Source organism: Rhea pennata, chromosome 1 (assembly GCF_028389875.1).
Source record: "Rhea pennata isolate bPtePen1 chromosome 1, bPtePen1.pri, whole genome shotgun sequence".
In the NCBI taxonomy this organism is placed as follows: Eukaryota; Metazoa; Chordata; class Aves; order Rheiformes; family Rheidae; genus Rhea; species Rhea pennata.
In genome coordinates this window covers 98,138,764-98,163,663 of record NC_084663.1, presented here as the reverse complement: position 1 = coordinate 98,163,663, position 24,900 = coordinate 98,138,764, and the positions used below count along the sequence as shown (strand labels likewise).

Genomic DNA, 24,900 nt, shown 5'->3' with positions numbered 1-24,900 from the left:
CTAAGGACCCATAAAGATTAGCAATACTATTCTAGGTACCAAAGGATAATGTCCTTCTTATGCTTCCAAGACTGGCGTATTAATCACTATTGCATAATACTATAGCTCCTTCACCTGCTTTTCCTTCACGGGCTACAGATCTCTGTCCTCACTACGTAACAGGAGCAGCCTCCAGCAATTGCATATAACCTGATACTCTGAAGCAGTAACATCTCATAAAAGGATAAAATTAAATTACCCTGTTCTCAGGAGATCCAATAACTAATGTGCAGTCCCCTTTTTATGTACTGCTTTGCCCTTGCCCAGCTGCACGGACATCTCCATGTATCTGACACAAAAGCAGATGGCACTTGGCAATCTACTTCTTTGTAGGCTGGTTTTCTGACTAGTTACATACAATCATGTAGAGATGCTTCAAATAATTTAGTTTTCAGAAGATAAATCCTCAAACTTCACCACCATTCTTTTCACTGAGGTGTACCATTCTGGTTAGCTCAACCTAGGCTCAACCTAGGCGGAAGTGAATAGTCTTTCTGGTCCATGTTGTTTAAAACCAGTTTAGTTGCAAGCTCTCCACTTTAATCTCTTCCTTTCAAAGCAGACTTTCACAGTTCCAGCTCAATTTAGCCCATCAAATATGAGAAAGGTGAACTCAGACTCTCAAGCCTTCAGCTTTAATATTTCTTTCTCCAGTCCTAGTGTTACTGAATTTCTTTTGACTGATTGAGAGCTGAGCAGTGGGAAATGTCTCACAATTTTAGGAGCTTTTGCTAGCAGAAGTGAGGGTTGATAGAAGAGTGAGACCACTGACCACCTCTTTTGCCTACATTGAAACCTGTTCTGAATTCAGTCCAATGCTTACAGGTCATGATGTGCTAAAAGAAAAAGGGACAAATTCTGCTCAGTGTAATCTGTGAGATTAAGAACTCACAAATGTACAATGCACACGTGACACAACTTTATGCCTGTAGTTAGCTTAGCAAGTTCAAATGTACCACTTCCAAAGCTTTTCACTTCAATGTAAGGGTCTGTCTGGAGTCAGAGTTCTGCATTGCTGCCATGTACAGCGACGTCTGTGATAAATTTCAGTGCAAAAACCTGCAAAAGCACATCCCCCTCCACGAAAATAGCTTGTTTAAGAATGGCATGGTAAAGAGTGTTTTAGGGGTGTACTATTTCTTTTCCTTGGGTTTGCTTTCCTTCTGCAGCTACACAGTCTACAATCTCACTTTTAGTCCAGCAAGAGTTAAAGGTCTTTAGGTAACAGTAGGCCTGTTAGCTCTTCTTCCTAGATGTGTACATGTTTCTACAACCATGATGAGAGTAGCATTAGAAATGCCAAGGACAGCAGATACCAAGTGTTGTGCTGGCTCCAAAAGGGGCAGAGATGGAAGAGCTTGTCTTTTCTTCAGGAGCAAAAGGAGATGGGGCCAGAGAGGGAGCCAAAAACAAGACTACAACAGGAGTCCGAAGTCTACCCAGGAGACAGGGCTAGAGCAAAGCCCTAGCAGATGTCTGAGGCAGATGTCTGTCCATCCAGGAGACACGTTAGCTGGAGCACAGACCTGAGGTCTATCCAGGAGACACGCCAGAGAGAGGACTGAGACAAGGTCATCTTGAACATAGCTCAGACAAGGACTGAGGACCTCATCCTGAGCTTAAATGGGCTCCTGGGCCCATCCACATCCCAGGGTGTGGATGGAGGCCCCCAGTGAGGCTGGTCAGGACTATTAAGGCCTGTGAGTGCCATCAAGTCCCTGGCAATTAGTTTTATATAATCAGCAAGTTCTCCCTCCAGTTCTGGAGTCTTCTTTTACATTTGTCTTGTTAATCAAACTGTCAGTTTCCAGGGACTTAAAATACACTTTTGTCAGTAAAAAACAAAATAAAAACAAGTTACAAATAGAAAGTATCAAAGGAAACACAGCTGTACACAATTGTAATGTAAGCTGATATGTCCTTGTGCTTCTAGTCTATCTAATCAAGCTCTTAGAGACCAAAAACCACAAAATCTTTTAATTAAATCAACTAAGCTAAGCTGTAAGTCCAGAGAGGTCAAGGAGGGCCAAAATTTTGTGTTTGGCCCTTGGGGACGTGTAAAAGGAGTTTTGAGTATTTTCTGGTGATTCTCAGGGCCAGTTCCTTGCATCACGAAACCTTCTGATTGCACTGCTGTTTGCCAGAAAGGCTGCCAATCTCAGCAGATGCAGAAAAGCAACCAGCTTTGCCTCCCTAAACAGCAGCCCCTGAGGACTGTTTTAGGAGATTTCCTTTCTCTTTTTCATTATACCTAGAGAGCGTGTCTTGTAACCTTTTCCCAGTTGTATGGGTGGAGGAAAAGCACACTCATTTTCCTTTGGGACTTTTGTGGGATTCCACCATAACGGGCTGCAGCTGAGGAAGGGAGAGGCGAACTCCATACAGGCATGGAAAATGAGCCTAAATAAACACAAACTGCATCGTAAATTACACAAATCTGTCCTGTGTTCTAAGCTGTCAGATAAGCAAGTTTCACCACCATAAACTGCATTTAACAACCATATTGCAAACTAGCCCTTTGGAATAACTGCGTAAAACACTGCAAGTGAATTCTTTTTATCTTCTGTCACTGGTGATCAGCTCTGCTTATTACTTTTTATGGCAGCCCTTTGCTTGTAACTGACTAACTTCCTAATGGGCAGTAGATAACTTTGTCCACTGTCCAGCGTGAAGTTTTACAGAGTCTGGAGACACACAAGGACCTACCTACAGACTTGTCTTGTGAAAGGTTATAGAGCAGCAGATGGGTAAATCAGCACTGTAGGATTTTCTTAATAACATCATAATGTAATAACTCCTCAGTATCACAGAACCACAGGATGAGCATCATGTGTTACTGTTATGAATGTTTTCATCATTTAACACACTCTTCTGAAGCGCTTGGATGCTACCATAACAAATAGTATTTCCCTTTATCTGAGAAAGCTCTGGATATGTGTAACAACATTACTACAGCCTTCTGCATCAAATAAAAGTTTTCTACCTATAATACACGTTTTTAGGTGATGACAGGGAAAAAAAAACAGCATTATTTCCTACCGATCCTCTGCAACACATTTGGTTCCATATTGCATAGAAATACTGAGAAAGCAGACATGACTTTTTTTATTTCCAGTGCATCGACTACTGAGGTTAACATGGTTGATGGTCATTGCATGTCTGAAGAGCGCGGCTGGGACTTTATGAGCAACTGCAGTTTTTCTCACGTGTGTTTCAGACGTGTTTTTTCTACCTTGGCCTGCCTCCCTTTCTCCTTGGGACAATCCAAAAGATCTATCAGAGTAGCCTTCCATATGCCCATCAGGTTAAGCTGATGGTTTCACTTTCCAAAGAGCAACAAAAGTGACACCAAAACATAGGAAGCAAGCAAACACAATACTGCTCTTCAAAATCCAAGGAAAAATATATGGGAGAAAGGAGAAAATGAGTCTGGTCACGAACATCCAGTAAGCCTAAAATTTCTGGTTTCAATAAACAGTATGAGCTTCAATAAAGAAGCAGCAGTACGTCAACTGGATCTGACCATGTTCTTAACAGATCTATAAAATGAGATGATGGGAATATAACCTGTACTTTCCATTACATATTTGATGTTTCTTGAAATTCAAGAAATTGGAAAATTCAAAAATTGAAATTCAAGCTAGTATGCCAAAAGAAGCAAAGCTTTCAATATGGGGCTTAATCTTGTCAGAAAACTTTACAAAATTACTGCCAAATTTCATTTAATTCTGAACAGTAGCTGAAGGGTGCTGTCTTTGCTGGATTTGCAGTTGGAGGAAATCCAGTGATCACAGTAGAACCTATGCAGAGAGTCTTTGAGCAATGGTCATCCTGCACATGTTCTGCATGGACAATTTCTGCATGCATATTGAATCCGGTGTGTTTGACACATTGGATTTACCTCTTATGTGACACTCTGGCAAACAGCATTGCACCGCAGGGCTTCTGCATTCTGGTAAAGGACATGGCAAACCTAGCCAAAAAGCACTAAACAGGCATCAAACACTGCAAGTATGGCAATGAGTAAACCACACATTTACAAGACTGGTTTTTCTTTAGTCTAGTGGAGTCTGGGTGATAGACTAAAATGTGATTGCAAAACCTCAAAAATGCAAGATCTATGTGGATGTATGATGGTAAAAAACACACTAACGCTACTAGATACTCATCCAATCTTCTCTTAATCACAGACCATCTGAAACTGATAACAGTCTTTCCAAGGTTTTCCAAGGGACTGGATTCTGGCCAATGTAACGATCACAAGATTAAATTTACCAGCTGTGAATTCTTTTTATATGTGAATGAGAAACATTCAGAGCATGTACTGCCAAATTCAACAACTGTTTCTTCCATTTTTAACACATTTTTACAGAAACAAATGAATTGTCATACTCTCGACCACTCAACCATTAAGTTCTATCCTTGACAGGTTTTTGTCAGGTGCTTCAGGGAAAGAAGCAAAAAATAGGGGATTAAATCAACCTGAAATGCTCTATCCTTATGAATATCCTCCAATCCTCAGTATTTAGAGACTGATTTATGACTTGAAGGTTTTATACCTCTCCCAAAATGTGTCAGTTGGAGAGACCAGATGTTGATATGGATAAACCACGACATCTGGAGATCATTCCAGGTTGTTGGTTACCATGTACAATACTTGCTACACGATCTCTCAGACAAGCAACACCTGGAGCAGCTCTATTGCACTGGAAACCATCTGCATTTCTACACAGTACCTATCCATATGAACATAAGCAGCACTACTGTAGAAATGTCATTAGTACCAAACTGGGTATCCCAGAACTCCCTCTTTTGCATTCGGAAGTGTACCACAAAATTGTTTTCCTTCTCCTCAAAACAATGTCAGTATCAATTGCTTAGAAGAGATTTGCTTCCCCAGCTTTGGGGAGAAAACAAAAGTGACTGTGCTAACACGGTTTCTATAGTGCCTTCATTTGAGCTCATCCTTTTTAAACACCACAGGAGATTTCTATGTTAAGGTGTTTTATAAATCCGCTTATTTTACAGGGAATTTGATGACCTGTTTCTAAGAAATCGCCAGAATGAAGAGGAAGAAAATATTTTTAAACACTTTTTTTTCTATTTCTCTTAGGATGGTTTTATAGACTTCTTGGAGTTCATAGCTGCAATAAATTTGGTTATACGAGGGAAAATTGACCAAAAATTGAAATGGTATTTCAAATTGTATGATGCTGATGGAAATGGATGTATTGACAAAAAAGAACTATTAAGCATATTCACGGTAAGCAAGTTATGACCAATAGTAAGTGCATTTGATTTATCATATTGCCTCTGATGCAGTGGTTTTTCATCTGTTGTAAATGGAGTGTCTGCATTTTACCAAAAATTTTACAGCTGTAAAACCAAAATTGTTCTCGCTAGTGACACTCTTGCCATTATTTTCTTGTTTGTTGAAGTAAACATATCTGAGCAGTATTTTACTTTAAAACACAGTTCTACAGGTACAATGTTTTATTGCAAGTGAAAACCTGTAGGAACAGCACTGACATTATTTTGATAAACTATACTATAAAGCAGCAGAGAGCTGAAGCAGTATAATGAATAAAACAGCTGGTCACAAGTGTTTGTGCCGGTGTGGTGGTGTGGAAAAATGGCTTCTCAAACTAAACTTTTGAAAAAATAAATAAAATAAATATTGGAATAATTTGATGATGTTTACATTAGAACATTTTATTTGTTATTGAAAGACTGTTAGATTTGTTTACTATAAATCTCATTGTCATGTTTTCAAAAATTAAATTGGGGAAAGTTAATTTTATCATCAAATCATACAGTATCACTTTGATACAAGTATTGTAGAAAATTTTGCAGAAAACAAGTCCATTCCAAACCCATAAAACCAAAGCAGTATAATTCTTCCTTGTAAAATGACTTCTATATTTTTCAACCTGCTCCAGTGAAATAATATTTTGCACTTCAGTAGTTGCTTTCATTGAAAAGATGTTATAAGGTGCTTTGCAAATATGAATGACTTTTAATACAGCTCCCTAAGTGTACAGAACTTGTTACACATCAAGATTTTGCTACAGGGAGCATAAAATCCAAATAGGGATTTAATGTCCTAATAAACAAGGAAGGTACTTTTTCTGGATTGTGCATTACTGCTGGTATCTGGCTAGTCACTGCTGGAGACTTTCAAGAGCTGCTGCCCAAATAAAAGGAACTGGAGCCAGATTAGCCATGGGGTCACACAAACAAAGCTGATGCATGTCCTTCTAAAGAACAGCTTTCTAAAGGCAGAAGGCCTAGATTTCTTCTCACTTGAGACTAGGTACCTGTCTAATGTAGATATTCTCCATTATATTCTACCCAAAGGCACTGAGGCAACTGTTTTTATTTTAGGCTTTATCTGAAAAGAGAATTGGAATCCTTTTAATATGAAGATCTCTTTTTTAACTTACCTGGTTTTAAAACCAGTTCAAACCTCTGTGTGCTTTCTTCTCTTTTGGAATAACAGAGCCTTAACCTAAACCTAAGTCATTTGACTTAGGCTAGATCAAAATAGGTAGGCTCTAAATAAAAACAAACATATGGGCTTGCAGCCATTAAGGGTCCTGTTTACATCAAGCATTAGTAAAACAAGGCCTTGTCTAAAAAGATATATCAAATCTGAAACATTAATTTAAAACAAAGAAGTCCTGTTAGAGCTTCATTTGTCCCTATGGCTACGCAAACTTTGGACTAACAGATCATTATCAACCATCAAAACTCTTGACATATAACCATGCAGCTTTTAAATGCCAAGTTAATTTGTTTTATTATTTAAGGTGATGCTGTGGTAGTCACTGATTAAGTACTTCGGTAATCACTGCTTTACTCTTAGCACTACAATAAAATTAACTTTGACAGAAGTACAGCTTTTTTTCCGAAATCTGCATTGAGGTTGGCCATATAGAATACCCAAAGTATATGAAGTGCGACTGAGTAACACAAAAGTTTATGTATCTATTTATGTAAAATTCTTGCTTCCTTTTGGAACTCTGTGTAAAGTAAGATAAAGACAGTGATGGTCAGGATTTCCACACCAGTGCCAAATACACTTACCTTACATTATACTTAAATACAAGTTCCAAATAACATCAGGAGCACTGAAATAAGTGACTGACAGGCAGATATTAGAATAAGTATAGTTTATAAATTTGCAAGAGTTACTTATACAACACAGTTCACTTGAATATAAATCAGATATAGAAAAACAAATTCTACACTATGTGCATTATAGAGTACCTATGCATGTGCATATATTATGTAGAGGTATACTTGCATTTTCCTAGCCACTTAGTAACTGTGAGACTGATTCTGAGGCCAACTCTGTAACCACACGCTTAGAGTTAAACTTCTGCTTTAATGTTTACTGCAACTGGACTGTTGGTTATACAGACTCCTAATTCCTTAGCTAGCATGATTACCACGATGCAAAAACCGTGGTCTCAGTGAATAGGATAAAATTTTGCAAAGATATTAATTTGCCCCTTTACTCCAAGTGACGGGTGTCTTTACAACAGAAAAGGTACAGAGACCTTTTAAAAAAATTTCTTTGAAAGATAAGTAAATTTTTCCAACTTCCAGGACTGCAGGACTGCCAGTCTGACTTTATTTGTGATTACTAAGTCAAACATTTTTTAATAGAAAAATGACTTAGGCTTTCTCATCATGCGCATTCAGCTGTGAGGAATAATACTATATTCAAATCACAGAGACCATGAGGCACTCTCCAAAGACACAGAACTCTCCAGGGCAAGACAAAAACGCTAGTGTGGGATCTAAAGTGTACTGCAGAACAGAGGTGCCACATGGCTTCAGAAGACCTTCCGAGATATGTAAATTAGTTCTGTAATCTTCAGGCTGTGTAATGTTAATTAATTTTTGAATCCTCATTACTGAAGATTTGCTCGAAATAGCTATTTATTTGGTGATTTTTGAAAGGCTTAGTGAACTAAAGGTTTGCATCCCAATTATTGGAGTTGCCAGTGTATTGCTTTCACTACCTGATAAAGTCTGAAAGAACTTGCCGCATTTCTGCTTCCAGGCTATCCAGGCTATTAATGGCTACACTGACATGTCTGCTGAAGAATTCACAAACATGGTATTTCAGAAGATAGATGTGAACAATGATGGTAAGAATTTAGGTTTTCTTGGCATTGGTGGGGGGAAGGCAGGATCTCCAAAAAGAAAGTGTGGGATCAGGGAGTTAAATACACTATTGAAGAACTGACTGTTTAAGGTGAACCCAAGGCCTGAATCTGTTCATCTTTATCCATATATGAACAGAATTACTTCAGATCTTCAGTGAAGTATAAACCAACTGACACTGTTCACCTGGCATGGGAATTAGTGCAGTAGTGGCTAAAACATGGAGCTCTTGCACCATTCGTCTAAAATGCCGGTGCTCTAACTGCATAGTAAAATGAAGGTGTGATCAAGGCCTTTTTTAGCATGTCTATGATGGCTTAATTTATCTAAAATTGATAAGAAAAGCAACTGAGATGCATGGCCACACATGCTCTACCATGTTCTAAGGACTGGACAGCCTATCTGACGGCCCTTGAAGTCTGATTCTTAATACATGCTAGAACACATGGTGCTGCTGTTTCTCATGACACCTAAATTAAGCTAATTGGACTTGCAATTGGAAATCAAAACTTCAATTCACTGCTTTGGAATTGCTTCTAATAGAAGACACATCACATGTGAACATCTTCCCTCCTATTCGCAATCATGAAGATCCTCCTCCTGCTTGTAATTATGTTATACATCAACTTACGTTATATATCAAATTATGTCATACATCAAATTAGGTTATATACCAACTCCTGACAAATTAGGAATATTAGGAAAACATTGCAGAGCAAGATAAAGTCCCAGCTGGAGATTTGGGGTGCTTTTTTGTTCATTTTTGTGGTCTCATTTGGTAGATTAAGGTTAATTAAAAAAAATGTTTGCAATATATAATCATAATACATATAGTGATCCTGTGATGCCTGTGAATAACTTGCAAAGGATTTTTCTCCACCTGTTTGGCTCATTTTGGGGGCAAATGCAAACTACAGGCTCCAAATACATATTTATATTCTAGAATCTAAAACCAATTCTATGATTATTCCTACTTTGGCCTCTGCTCTGCCTATATACTTATTGCAAGTAATAGTTGTATCTGATCTGGACCATCAGCTGAAAAGATAGCTTGTGTGCTGATAGCTTGTGTGCCTTTCATTTTAGCAAGAAGATGCCAGAACATGAATTATTCAGTGTGTTCCTCATAACACTCCCATTTCAAACTGCCTTCCATAGTTAGCTCTTTTTCAAAAAGCTGCAAAGCTGTAAGACAGCAGGGTTGACTCAAACTGCCCTCAAAGCGGCAAATTTCCACAAGTGTAGCTCCAGCAACGCTACTGCCTTTAGTCCTTGTTGCTGTTTATTGAAAAAAATAAATAAAGAAAGAAGGCCAACAGTCAAGTAAGTCGAGCACTCTCCTTCCTCACACTAAAACACAGGAAACAATTCCCTGGTTGTAGGGGCCAGACCAAGACCTCCCTCCACCCAAAGACCCCAGGCGCAAGCAAGGCTCAGGGAAAGAGATGGGGAGTGAGAGGGTGCCGGGGCTAGGGTGACGGAGAGCTGACCAAGGGACTGGCTGAGCAGCAAAGCCGGAGGGAGTCAAGCAGACAAGTACACTGAGATAGGTCATTCTGCCTCTGCTCCTGCTACGGTTGTATCAAGGTCCAGACGGGGGTCCCGACAGGAGAACAGCTGCAGGGCGCCATGTGCCAGACCCTGGAGAGGGCCTGACTCCTCTCACTGAAGCCTAAGAACCAGGACTTCTCTCAAACGGGGTCTTTTCAATTTAATAGCATGTACACGACATTGCTCACCAGCACGGGGAGGGCCCGTAACGCTGGCGAGGAAGCTGCCTTTACGGCAGATATGGTTTTCACAATTTTCAAGAGCTGATCGTTTCCTTGTTTTACATCAGAGGAAACTTCCAGGGTTGCCATAAACAAAATCCAAAACTCGGACAATAAAGCTCCAGAGAGTACTGAAATTCCCAAATAGCTAGAAGCCATCTAGCTAAGCATTCACCAGAAGTGTGTGTGATTTAAATTGCTGCTTGCCCATGCCCTGGGGCATCCGGCTGTTTTTCTGTTTGCCCGGCCTCTTTTCATTTCTCATTTTAGTGAGAAACCATTCATTTAAATAATTTCAATAAGAAACTTTAAACTGTTCTCAGAGAAAAAAAATAACTTTAAACCAAACTCTTCTTTTTAACTCCAGCCCTTTTTCTCCTCTCAGAGAAAAATGCTATCAGTAGAATAATTTCTAACCTGCACTCCTGTGTGCCTTGCCAGCAGAAATATGCCTAGAACCGACCTAGGACTTTGCTGAAGAACAGGAGAGGGAGCAGGAAAAGAGGAAGAATGCTAAAGGATATTCCAGCAGCTCAGAAAAAAAAAAAAAAAAAAAAAAAAAAAAAAAGATTTTATACTTGTCTTGTAACTTCCAAGCTATTACACAAGTTTGAGGTGTGGGCTCCCCAAAACAAGGTCTCAATCTCCATTTCAGTTGCTTGGAAGAATTTCTATAATTAAACCACTTAACTGATTTTTACTACATCTTATCATGGCTCTAAATAATCCCAGTAGTCAATACAGGGGGAGATGCCTGGTAATCCTCAGTAAATCATGTTCTAATCTCCATTAAGGTCAGGGCTGCCTGCTATAGGCTATCTCCAGTTATGTCAGTGAAAATAGGTCTGTGCAGCTAAATTCAACCTTGATGCAGCCTTGGCACACGTCTGCCACCACAGATGCTAAACACTCTTAGTTGTCTTTGACTTCAGTGAAAGCTTTGCTTGATCTCTTTCAACAGAGGAAAATGAGTCACAGCTTTAGGATCAGATGCAAAGTGGGAAAACACTAGAAAATATTCTTCCTGCATTTGCATATCAATGCAAAAGAGAGGAAGAGGTAATCTTCTTGGGGCAGGCAATCTGATATGATAGCCTTGTGCTGGGCTGAGGGTGATTGCTAGGTTCCTTGGTGTCTAAGAACTATCTGATTTCCTTTTAGGGGAACTGACCTTAGAAGAGTTTATCAGTGGTGTGGAAAGAGATGGGAATCTACTGGAACTGATCACAAAAAGTTTTGACCTTTCCAACGTACTCAAAGTCATACAGAATGGCAGGAGGCACAGCATCTGAAGGCTTCAGTGATGGATGTAGCATCTGTGTCACCATTTGCAAGGAAGATAACATGCGATACAATCAGAGAGCCTCACCTTGTCAAAGTCTGCCCGGACAATATGAGGCACCCAGCTCCAGGAATAATCCCCCCTCAGAATTTTCACTTTTGACTCCATGTCTCTCTTTCTTTTTCTTTGTTCCTTCTCTCAGGAATGACTGCGGTGGCTACAGGGCACAAAACTTTGTCCACACATAATAGAAAAACTATTTGGTGCAGTACAAATAACTTATCTCTATAAACACTGTTGAGAGTGACTGAAAAAACAATGGCAGTATCACAATTTTTTTTCTTTCTAGAAGACACAGAGTTAATGCTCTATAAACACTGTTGAGAGTGACTGAAAAAACAACGGCAGTATCACAATTTTTTTTTCTTTCTAGAAGACACAGAGTTAATGCATTTCTTCTTTTACATACAGGTTCTGTAACCTACTATTTAAAATGTCGTAATAAACTTCTAGATAGGATTAGCTTCTGTCTGGATCAATTAAGAATGAAGCCTTCTTTGCATTAACTGAACATTTGCTCTAATTAGTGCTCAGAATAGGACTGGATTACCTGGGAAACACCTCAATCAGCTTAATATTCCAGAGACCTGCATCCTCTTTAAAAAGCTGTTTGCCACTCTTGACTATATTTCATCTGTAAATTAAAATAAGGGGATGTTTTCCTGTTAGGGGAGGTGTCAGCTACTCTTCTTTCAAATTAACCTTTGCAGAAGCACTGGAATGAAAATTTTTTAGATTAATCTTTGTAGAGTAGAATTAGAAGTTCAAAGAATAGGTAAAACCAAATTATTTTGTAGGCACCAGAATGAATGTCATTTGGATTCACAGTGATTTGTGTCCTTTGACTTCTATGTCCTCCTTTTCAAAACAGTTCTACTTCTCATGGGGCTCTTTTCCATGGCTGCAAGAGACAAAAGGTAAGAGGTGTCACGACAGCTATGTGCTGGTGAGACTGCTGGCTCCTCCTGAATTCTTCCTGCCTTTACCTCACAGGGAATACTGATTTAGGTATTTTTGCTCTGCCTAGACACCCGGGCAAAAGCTTTTCACAATCCAGTCTCTCTGAGACTTCTACCTTCTTCCAAACTGGGCTGCAATCATCTCTGAACCTTGTAGCCATTAGGAGCGAGAGGAAAGGAGTCACAGGCTGCATGATCACATATGCCTCATTTTCTTGGGAAACCATGCTAAGAGTAACCCAACCTTACCATATAAGTAACAAGATTAATTCTATGAGCTCAACTGAGACTGCATGAGCTGGCTGCAAAGAGAAAACTGCAGTTCTCTCTGGTTCTGTTGGGACTGATTCTTTCTCAAGTCTGCAACAGGTTTTATTGAATTACAACATTGTATCATAAGAGTAAGTTCTCCTTGGCTGGCAGTGTCCTGCAGGCATAACAATAATACTAGTTCTTGTCAGGAGTACCAGCTTTATGCAAAATAATTTGTGCTTGGACTATTGCAGGATGAAGGAAACAATTATTAAGACTTCAATAAGCACAAGTTTTTCTTCCAAATGCACTTCAAATCTGCGTCCATTTACACAAGATAAAATGTGCTCCTTCTCTGTGATTATCTAGTTTCTGGTTTGATCAATAGAATATACTAAGAGTATGCAACAAGCATCACTTGACATTATAAACAGTTCTGACATTATAGTTCTGACATTTGCATTTTTTATATCCTTTCCGAAAAAAAAGAGAATGATGCATGAGATTGTTGTTGGGTTAGGACTTTAAATCTGTCTATTTACTTATCACTGACACATTAATATGTAACTGTCAGTATCAGTTTTCTCTACCTGGACTTCAAAAATATCACTTCTTTAATGTAGTGCTTTTGCATTTAGCTTCTACCAGGGTGGTTCAGAATTGGTTTAAAACTATTTAAAATAAAATGGTTCAGTCTAATCTGTTTGGGCGTACGGGAACAGCTGTGTTTTGGATTCTTGCTTTTAAACTAATGAAGTTACTGGCTTTGAAAAGTGACTGCTATTTATGTACATTGACTTTTTTTATAAAAGGATTTTTAAAAGAGAGTATTTCCATTTAAATTTGCATAGTTTTTCTGTGTAGTTGTACTTATTTGATGTGAATTACCAGTTCAGGAAGAGTATTGTGTTTAAGAAAATAATGAATGTAAGGAAATTCTTAGCCATCTTTTTGTGAAACTGTATTTTAAAGGAGTGGCTGACATGCTTATTTTCTACATTTTTACATGAAGTCATTTAGCAGAAACCCATGTAATTAAGAAATAAATATATTTTCTCTTTGATAGAATACTTTGGCATACCATTTCCAAAATACCATTTTCCAAAAATTTACCTACTGCAACTCTGCATGTGCTTAGGAATACTCCTATGACTTTATCTATAATACTAGATTTTTTTTTTAATAAATTAATTAACCTAACTTTCCTTTGACTACTTGAGCATCATTCAACGCACAGGTGCTTGAAATATGCATTATGGCCACAGTTGGCTATTGATCTCATTCTTCTAAATCTGACAGCTGCTAATCAGGTGTAGCAGTGAAATCAAGTGGCATGCAGCAGAGCCATCAAGCCTGACTCCCCAAAGTCTTGTTCAGAAGTTACTTGAAGCTGCAGTCTGGAGTAGTGTAGGTCAAGTTGCTTCACAGTAATGAAGGAATGTTGTAAGCTGATGCCTTGGGTTGGTTATTGCTATTTTAATAGACAATAGAAAAGGGAAAAAGAAACCAAGTGTTAGTTTATGTTATATCTACGCTTAACAAATATGTAGATTGTTAACAGGCGATGCGGAACCACTGATTTGGAAGACTGCCAGAGCCTGCACTTTTTTTTTTTTTTTTTTTTTTTTGGGTGGGGGGAGGGAGGAGGGGGCATGAATGCCAAAGCTCCCGCATGGGAGAACAAAATAATTATAGTATATGCTCTCAAGAAGTGCCATGGTCAAGAGGACTGATGTAGATGTCTGTGGGGAGTACCTGGAGAAGCTGGGCTGTCTACTTCATCATCCCTGTATGGCTAAGAGATTTTAGGTAAGACAGATGTGCACTGAGCATGATTACTCATTTTGTCACTGTATTCACCTTGGAAAAAAACACGAGCATGCAACTCAAATCTGTGTGGCCAGGTGAGCTTAGCCAGTCAACAATGTAACTGGTAGTTCCTTCTCTAATAGAAGGTCTTTTAAGAAATCCTCATGACCTTATGCTTATTTTATTGTATCTGTACAGCTATAGGTAATTTGTGTGACATTCTCCTCTTTTAAGCCATTCATAATTGCCCTAGCATTATCTCTTTTTTTTCCTGCTTGTTCAATACCCTATGAAAATAAATATGTAATTTTTCTTCTGAGAATATGGGAATTCAAGGCCACAAGTAAATCATCTTTTCTTGTAGATATGAAATTGCTTAAGCATTAGCAGACATGATTAAACCTTATGCCATAGCTCATATTGCTGAATAAGTGAGGGGAAAGCTTGCTGTACTGTGTAAAAGATACCAGAGCTGCATTTAATTTCTGACCTTATGTAAGATTAGCTCACCATACAGACCTTAGCAGCTAAATATTCAAAGCTCAAGTTTCCTGTGCACTGGAAACAGGTAGATATTTGTCCATTTACTTGAGGAAGTGGGCTCAAAATCTACCACATGGAAACATTAGTAGAAGACTTGCAGGATTACAGAAATGACTGCAAGAATCAAGGAGGGACTTTTAAATACCGTATTAACAACTACTGCTAAATGCAGTTGAGCATTCCAAAAATAAGAAATGTACATAGCTTTACTTTTGGATACTTTAGAAAAAAGCATTGATTTTTGGATGTGCTCTTAGTAGAAAGCTGAGTGAGAAAACAGAAAAGCTACTATTTTAACTGTGTTAAAATTATATACTTAAGCTATCTGAGGAACAGTGCTGGGCCACTATTGATTACTCTTGATTTTTCAAATACCAAAGGAATTTACCACTCAAACTGTCTTCTGTTTCCTCACAGAGGGTGTTCAATAGCATAGCAAAATAAACTTACTTTTCCTTGTTCTGCTTTAGATTATTTGCAATAGTCGTCCAACTTACCAAGGTACCAATAGGTATGTGTTATGCACAGCGGAAGTTTGCGTGCTGTGCCGAACTGTTTGCTTAGGAAAGCCACCAACTTCTTTTTGCACAGGTCACTCAAAATTCTGATTGGCAGTGATATTCAAGCACTGCTTTTCACAGCTGGGTATGACTAACTGATTTAAGAAGAAAATGCCTGGTATTTTTGTCTTCCTATCCTTTGAGCCATCTAGTCCTATGGCTCTTTGAATATACATAGCAATTACAGACTTCTTGCACTCTACCTGTCTGGAAAACTTGAAGCATGCTCAAAATGATAAATAAATGTGGACTTAAGAGACCCTTTGTGGTCCCATGTAAGTCAGTGATTCCACTGACTGTAAACTGGAACAAAATTTCTTCATGCTTATATCTAAAGAAAATATCAAACTCTTGCTTTATTCAGAGTCTTATTAACCTTTTATGAAGCACTATTTCTGCTGGCCACTGCAGAGAGGTGAAAGGAAGGAATAAAATAAGTATTTTGAGAACACTTGGAGAGAGAGAAAGAGAGGACTGTATTACCAACACTATCATTTTCCTTTTTTAAAAACAATGAAATATTCATGAAAAGGACATACATGCAGGCTTTGAGCATGTGTTTTCATTCTTAGCATCCATTTACATATTCCTTCCATTCCCTCTCCCCAAAGTAATAAAAATGATGATGTTTTACATTGGTAGTGTGCCTCTAGCATGTAGCTTTAATGCTTCTGGACAGGATGGGAAGAGTTTGCACATTTCCTCCTCTTTTTATTTAAATTATAAATATTTGACAAACTGCTTCTATCCTAGAGGAATTAAAAGTCCCCTCAGATTTAAAATACAGATAGCTCACTTTTAAAGAGCTGCTGACATTTGGTGGACATTTGCAATTAGACAAGCTTTTATTGTTCTTCTATTGTTCCTTTAATACACTAAAGATGCCTATATTAAAAGACCATCTTTATTCCATTTTTCTTATCTACTTTTTAATTAGGTCAGTCTTCTCTTTAGTATCCTGCTCACAAACTTAGCCTCTAATAAAAATGTCAGCTAGTGATCGACTTCTGGTGAAGCTCATGATAACTCAGTCATCTAAGTAATGAGACATCTTCCAATAGTACTGCATTAATAGTGAACAGCAAGCAGCTTATAAAACACAAACTATAACTTAGGACCAGAACTACCTCTAAGCAAAATTTTTTTTTTCAGTTTTCCAAGAAACTTTGGGTTCTTCCTTAGGACTCTAAAGTACACTGGGGACATGAACACACACAAAACCCAAGCTATCTAACTATCAATTATTTTTTCTAAGTATCTAAATTGGTGCAGTTCCTGAGTACATAAGTTAGGAGCTGATTCCCTTGATAGTTAGTGGAAAGAACAGGTACTTCCTAGTGGTTTTTGATTGTTATAGGGAAAAACATTCATGCCTATTTAGATAGAGGATATGTTCTGCTGTCACCTTCTCTTTCTCCTGTCCAGCAAAATGCTTAAAAGCTGCCATGTCTCTGGTTAGAAACCAAATGCACAAAACAGGCAAGAAGCTATTTTGAAGACCACAGGCAAATACTAATCAATGATCTTTACATAGCCCAAAGTGGGTGTGGATGTGTAAGAAATGACCATAACTGCATGTCCTGCAGGTACACAAGTTAGGGCAGATAGTTCAAGAAATAAACTGCATCATTATATTGGAGGGTAGAAAAATCCTTGAAGCAAAATCCTCCCCCAAGCTCCAAAGTTTTTTCCTGAGAGTGATGATGCCAATATATGTTTGTGACAAGACAGTCTGTTGCTAACAGGAGGGAATATTTTATGTGACATGAGCGAGCAAATGAGATGTGAATAGAGCATGACAGGTTATTTGTTTGTATCTTCTTGCTATTCCCCTCTTTCAGTCTGCTTGTGGCTGAAGTCCTTTTCTCTTCCAAATTCTTTTCATTTTTTTGCTATCAGTACTACTGGAAGTTTGAGAAAGAGAGAGTCTGACCCTGAGAACAAGCAGAAGGAGATAGATAAAATCAGCTGTACAGCATCTCAGGATTAATCTTATGCTGGAAAAAAAAAATGTTTACTCAGAGATGTGCTTGCTACCTCCACTGCTTATTTTGCTTTCTTTGACTTCTGCTTTGCATTGACATTCCAGGCACACTGAAAAGATCATTTTTCCTCCTTACTGCAGAAAGAGAATAAAGCATCTTTTCATATATATCTAAAACAGAGACATCTGGAAATGAGAAATGTAGTGCAGAGAAGCCTTGTGACACCATTCTCATCACAAGGCTTTGCTTATCAGACTGATGGAAGGACTTCACGTGTTGTAATGATTTGCAGTAAAAACTGCCACAGATGCTGTTAGCATTTGTGGAGTTTGAGATTAGTATTTGGCTGCAGATCTTCTTCCAGATGTTTCTGCAATACTGAATAGAGAGCAAAAAGTTACAGAAGCCTGAATGAACTTAAATGTTTCTTAAAGGCCTCCTTATTTAGAATGACTCCCACTATAATCTATTCAGTTGTATGGTCACTAGGTACAGTGAGGTATATAAATACAGCTTTAATTTCCACTCTAAAAATAATCACAAAATCACAGAATGGTCAAAGTTGGAAGGGACCTCTGCATATCATCTAGTCTAACCCCCCTGCTCAAGCAGGGTCACCTAGAGCACATTGCACAGGACCGTGTCCAGGCAGGTTTTGAGTATCTCCAGAGAAGGAGATTCCACAACCTCTCTGGGTAACCTTTTCCGGTGGTCTGACACCCTCACAGGAAATAAGATTTTCTATTTTTGATTTTTCTCCAAGCACTTGGCTACCAAGTCTTTATCTATGTCCTATGATTCTTTTTTTTTGTTGTTTTTTTCTGTAACCTAGTCCTCCAGCCACCTTCAGGCAGGCCCTACTCTAATTGAAATTTTTCCCTCACTTCCTTGAAGAAATCCCATGGAAGAAAGCAATTGGAGAGTGGAGGGCAAGAAAGGCAACAGATAGAAATTCACGTGCTGCACATTGATGCGAGCATCCCTTGCACCTCGGAAGCAATAAACTCCACGAAGGAAGTTGAAGCCCTTGTGTCCGGATGGGTTTAACTCCTTGCTGTGTAGTCTGCAGTGGTCAGATGTCAGAGGTGTGAGACAAGCAGGACAGCTTTGTGAAGCAGTTCTGCCTACTGACCCTGCTAGTAGCCCCAAATTCTTATGAGCTGGGTAACGGGGGAAGGACACTCCCTTCTCTTTCTTAATTTGGGTGAGGTATAAGTCAGGTTTGCAACATGTGGGAGTATGTGCCATGTAACTCTTAATTTAGACAGTTACCTACCATAAAAGAAACCTTCGACGCTAGAGCGGCATGGCAGGCTGTCGAGGGCTCCTGGAAGGTGTTTGCAGCAGACCTGGGCCACCACCCCATGCCTGCTACCAGGACAGCGCCAGCTCTCTGGAAACCTGCTGCATTACAGTTGCCTCTGTTGCGTAGAGGCATTCATTTCTCCGCTTGCAGGAGAGACCCTGAGACAGCTGACTTTGAGGAAAGTTTGACACAGCCGCTAGAGAAGCAGAGGGTTGGAAGAGGAGGGGGGAATGACAGCTTCAGGTATAGCTCTGTTTTCTTTTTGTTCTCCGCAGCAGCGAATCTAGCTTCAAAGCGCATTAATCTTTTGAACCGGAGCCCACAGAAAACGTTTTCTGTTTTCCCCTGGCAAGCACTTTTTCCTGTGTTTTTAAACCACTTCTACATCCAGCCCCTACAAGAGTCCTTGTGCCAAAATACGCCATTCTGAAAATGCCCTTTCACTCTCTGCGTACAGTAGGTCTCCCAAGTAATTGCAAATGTTTGTGGGCAATTTTCTAATAAGGACATGGACCCATTCTTTTAATGAAATTCATCATTTCTAGCTGAGGAATAGTGGTAACATCATCTATCCATCCAAGTCACCAGGCATATGTTGGTGAAGCATGCAGACCCAATATTTACCTTAACCACTTCAAAAATTGTGGGCTAATACTGATTTTCCTAGCTCTTTGTTAAACAACTGCAAATGAGAAATAAATTCAAAAAAAAAAAAAAAAAAAACTAAAACAACAGAGCTTGTTTATGCATAATTTGTACGCTCACAGTAGAAAGGCTATGTATCTCAGCTAAATCATTTGCAATGAATAATTCTACTATTCTGTACAGATGCAGAGCTTTGGAACTTACAGAACATTATGGAAATGTATCTTCAGTCCTCAGGAGATATGAGAATTTTAATTCCTGGCACTGAAGGCAGGCTTGAATGAGAATATGATTAAATTTTTATAACTGCTTGATGTTTTCTTGGCTCAATCAATATTCTTTTCAATAAGGCCTTGGCCTGTTTCAGAAGCACCGCCAATATTTGTTGTTCACTAAACGTGGCTTTATTTTTCATTCCTGCTGATCTGATCAACAGAGTGACATAGATCATAATGAGTGCTGTGTTCAAACGTTTTAAAACAATTGAGTCTCTTCATGCAGGACAGGGGTTAGACAGCCATGCTGATTGCAGCACATCTTTTAGTGGCCTCTGTTACAGATGAATATGCTTTGATACCACCTCCAAAATACCTGATTGTGACTGTTCATCTGCACAAGCTGGCAGGAGTGGATGGGAGCACAGTGAATGGTTTTTTCTCCCCTCCTTCAAGGGAAGCCCTAAAGGGACGTGACAGATCATCACGCATTCTTCAGAACTGGCATCCTGGGGACAGACCTAGTGCCTTCCATCCTGATGTGTGTGTGAAAGCGCTCAGGGGAATTGGCTAAAATTATTCAGTTGTTAATACTGTCAAGCAGTAGGATGCTAGACAAGAATTTAGGATGTGCCTGTAGCCTATTCACTGATCGAGCAACAGTCTGTGCTTAACCTTGGGCAGATCACTTAGCTCTGTGCCTCAGGTTTCCTATCTACCAAAGAAAGATGATAGTAATTCTTACCATGTTTTGTGAAAGTTTGAGATGCATTCATGAGAGGCAAGATGAGACTGCTGGGTGATAGCATTAACTCAGCACATTGGCAATACTCAGTACTTTGCCAATCTGGGCAGTAGCTACTTCTACAAAATGCCAGGTGAGTAAAGGATTTGGTGCAAAAGTCAGTCCAGACAGTGTTTGCTGATGCTGAGAAATTGAGGAAAGCAGGTAATGAAAGGGGCAAGAAACACTCCTTTTCAAGGAAATTATCATTCTTTGCTTTAATAGTAGTACAGTCTTACTGTGTCTGATTTCCAGGCTTTATCCCTGATTCTTCAATGATTAAAAAGTGGCTTTTGTTCTCCATATTCCATTTCTAGATGTAGTAGAAAAGAAGACTGGTCATTTCAAGGTAGTAGCTGCCCTGGTAATTGCTCGTTTTTCCTACTCTCAGACATGATGGTGGAACTTCGGACCTGCTTTCAAAAATGAGCTTATAGCAGCAAATATTTCAGTCGTAAGATATTTTTAGATGTAACCAGGCAAGAACTGAAAATAGCAAGAAGTCACTAATGCCCAAAGCCTCAACCCGGAAGAGGCCTGATTAGATTGGAACTGATTAAATTCCTCCCCCACAAAATGAAACATGTTCTTCACTAACTGAAGGCAGGGAACAGCCTTCACAGGAGTGAGCCAGGAATTGCAGCCTTTGAGCCTACACAGCGTTTGGGAGCCCAGCAGAGAATTGAGCTTGATGGGCAAGTCTCCCTGAATTTTGCTTCATATAAGCCTATAGCCAAGGTATTTTTCCCCCTTTCTTCTCATATACAGGCAGGGTTATGGTATGCTTGGGTGTGTTTAATTATGATAAGGATTGAAAACAGTTGTCTGTTTTAGAGAGACGCTCATGGGGTGACTGCCTTATGTGAAGGAAATAATTTGTGACTGTGGATAGAGTTGTGTAAGGGGGAGTAAAATACCATTTCTATCCTACCTCAGAGAGAGGAGGGAGGGCACTGCTCCTTGCAGAGGAACTGGAACACAGTGCCTGCTACTGCATCTGTCCTGTGCAGAATAATTTACTGTGTATTTTTCTGGGGTGTTCATACTCTGTTTTCCATGGGCAGCCAATGCCTCTCCATGCCTACAGCCATTTCCTGCTCCACGGTTCTTAGTGACTGGGTATTTCACATCATCTGAAATGTCTAATTATATTCGCTGACTTGGCACAAGCTGAGCTGTGCAAGGGTTTCTGGGAAAGAATAGTTATTTTACACCTTCATAATCCTCTGTACAACAAGTGAGATCAGCATGTCTAAAGAAATACACTTAAGAGAGATGAGCTTGCCATTCAAATGGTCAATATGATATTTTGACCATATCTGAAAATCAACATTTACAGAGAATAGATGTATAAAACCCTTTTTATATGGCTCTTCAGAGGATGCATTCAGAAATGATTTACTATTCTGGATACGTAAATACTAAAAGATATTGATTGACTGGAGAGAGTTCAGAGTAGAATAGTAAAAAGGATTACTTAGTATGGATGTTCTGATATACAAAAAAAAAAGATTAAAGGGATAAAATACTGCTTGAGGCCTGGCTAACTGATGAGCTAGAGAGAACATAGCTCTCTTCCGAGTGATAGAAACACTATGAATAAAAGAATTACATATGGTAGCATACCATAGGGTGAGCAATGGCATGTACAACTCAATTCTACAAATTATTCTTCTCTAAGTCAAATTAATCACAGGGATGTTGAAGTTAAATTTTCTGTCAAACCTTTCTGCATAAATTTATTCAACAGAATTGCAGAAGAGTTGAAGCCTGGACAGAAGAGCAGAAGAGCTTCTAAGTGGCAAAAGATTTTTTTCTTGAAATGTCTGCGTGTCTATATCATATCAAGTAATATTTTCTTTTACAGTAAAAAGACACAGTGTTCAATGTTTATGTAATCATAAGATTAAAAATATGCTGGCTGTCTTTATACCACAGGAAATCTTCAGCTGACATCAACTATGCCCTTTCCCTGTGGCAGAGCGGGAGTGGGAGCTTATTTAAGTGCAAAGTTTCCGAAGTCTGTTTGGGAGTACTGACTGCTCAAGCAGGACATTTTCACCTCTCCGCTGATACTGTCCACGACCCATGCTTCCTCATGGCACAGAGGACAATTACAAGTTTCCAACCCAGACACTTCAACTCAGATGAGCACTGCATCTATCCCTCCCTGCAAACTAGTTTTGCCAATCCTCAGTTAATTCCTGCTTTCAGAAATAGTTTTTATGATTTATTAAGTATCATTATTGACATAGAGCCTAAGAAGAGAGAATATTTTGTTTCAGTAGGTGCTACACGAACACAAGGCAAATGTTAATTTGCAATCTCAGTAAGTTAGAAGGGATGGCAAGCAGCAGACTCACAGGGATGTACCAAGGAATACCAAGAAAAGATTGGTCATTTCCTGGTCACACAAGCATCTACTCTGGTTTTTATAGGGACCTTAACAAATACAGTTTTAACATTATTGCTCCTGTTTCCTCTTTCTTGCTTTTTTACAGTTTGATGCACTACTTCATTTTGAAGCCTGCACAAACACACCCTCTAGACAAAAGCATTATCTATTATTTGTTGACTTTATGATTCCTAAGGCGATGGAATTCAAATTTTTTTGTTGCATCTTATTAAATATATTAGTTACTAGTGGTCTGGGAAAAATTTTGTATGCATCTGCTCAATGCCATTCTCATTTTCTCACACGATTTGTAGAAGAAATTCTTTACAATTGAGTGCTCCTGTCACTCTTCTGAAGTACACTGTGAATTGAAAATAGTTGAAATTAACTACTGAATAGATTGTGTTTACTGACTGATCTTCTATCAGTAAGATTGAAAGAGCAACAACATCCTATCCTTATTTTTCTAGGTTAGTAATTACCTCAAATATAAAATAAGTCTGGAGCTATTTCTATTATTTCTAGTATAAAATTATGTTTTAGCAAAATTAGAAGACATTAGGGTTAGAAAGTGAATGACTTCTGTTAGGGAATATCAGAGGGAAGAAGGTAATCTCAGCCTGAGTGTGAACTGTATTTCGGTTTTCCAATTATCAGATCAATGCAAGGGGATGACAAAACCCCACCATGAAGGTCAGAAAGAACCTGAACATGCATGTGGGATCAGGTAACAGACAAAGGCTCTATCTAAAGTGAGGACTGAGCGCAACAAACAGTTCTCAAGTTGTATTTACCAATAGCTTTATAGGCTGTAGCTGCCTATAGCAGAGCTTACAACTCAAATCTGGGTGTAAGTATAAAGCTGATAGCTGAAGCACAACGTCTTGGCTGCTGTGTTTTGCAGGGTAATGCTGGGCTCTGCCCCCTGGCTAAGGGCTTTCAAAGTGAAGTGTCGCAGACTTTATGGTGTCTTATTTTTCCACACAGCACTAGCACTTTGTTAAAAGAATTGCATAGTTAGTTACCCAACACTTCCTTTTATTCCTCTCATTAAATGCAGTGGTTCAGCCTTTATTTGCATGTCATCTAAAGCCTGCCCTGAATACAGACTTACTCAATTACTCAAAAGCTTCCTAACAATGTTCTGGCCTATCCCAATATTTGAGCATTTTGAAAATATTGCAGAATTTATTTTTCCAGGAACTCAGGGGGCACAAGTAGTAGTAATATTCCTGTTTTACCCAGGAGAAAAGAAAGATTAGAAGGACTTGAGTCAGACTGTTGAGTGTCCACTGATTTTGGCATCCAAACCTGAGATGCATAGAATTTGATTTATTCAGAGTAGTTAGCATTTCTTTTTTATCTTAAGATGTGTATATAAGCTTTTATATATTCAAAGCAAAGCTCCTATCAAAGTGAACAGCAACAGAAAGTGCTGAGAGCTTCTGCAAATCCAATCCCAACTGGATATCCAAAAAACAAAGAATACATAGTTATATGATTATCAGTGAGATTCTGAGTTTTGGCTGATTTGTCCTGCATTCATCCAAATGGGAAGAGAGTGAAAAAGATAGGGGAGAAATTTTCATTGGCATTGAATTATCATACTCATCTTTTCTCTTCCTTCTGCCCCTATCAACACGTTACTTCTCTGGTAACCGGCTTGTTTATTGCTCAGATATGATTTAACCCATGAATACATGGGTTCATGTCATAACAGTTGAAAATGTACATTGCTGACACCAGAAAAAAAAGACATGGCTTTTTTTTCAAAACTTGGAGACGGTGAGACCTTCTGAACCACATGATCATAAGAATATTTCAAAATGAGTTAAAGATTGTATTTTTCTTTAGTTCTGCTATCTCGGAAAAAAAATTATTACAACCGAACTCACAAACAGTAAGTAGATAAATATAAATCAGGTTGCGACAGGAAGCCATGCTGAAAATACAGCCATATCTTTATGTTGGAAAAATGGCAAACATTTGTATAACGGGATGTTCCAAGGAACTGCATGTGCTGACCCTTTTTCTGTAATAAAGGAGTGGTTGTTTGGGGAAATTAGAAAGTCTCTGTGCTGGTGAACAGGTAATGCTTGTAGTGGTGTCACTCATCATC

At 38.8% G+C, this 24,900-nt stretch overlaps 1 protein-coding gene across 1 annotated transcript in view; it reads left to right on the top strand.

Moving 5' to 3' along the window:
• The window catches only part of GUCA1C (guanylate cyclase activator 1C), a 35,906-nt gene extending 24,628 nt beyond the window's left edge, over positions 1-11,278 (top strand). The window contains exons 2-4 of the mRNA XM_062572491.1: positions 5,153-5,302; positions 8,111-8,198; positions 11,148-11,278. Of these exons, the coding sequence (XP_062428475.1) occupies positions 5,153-5,302; positions 8,111-8,198; positions 11,148-11,278 (369 nt within the window). The remainder of the gene's footprint in view (positions 1-5,152; positions 5,303-8,110; positions 8,199-11,147) is intronic.
• The last annotated feature ends 13,622 nt before the right edge of the window (positions 11,279-24,900 follow it).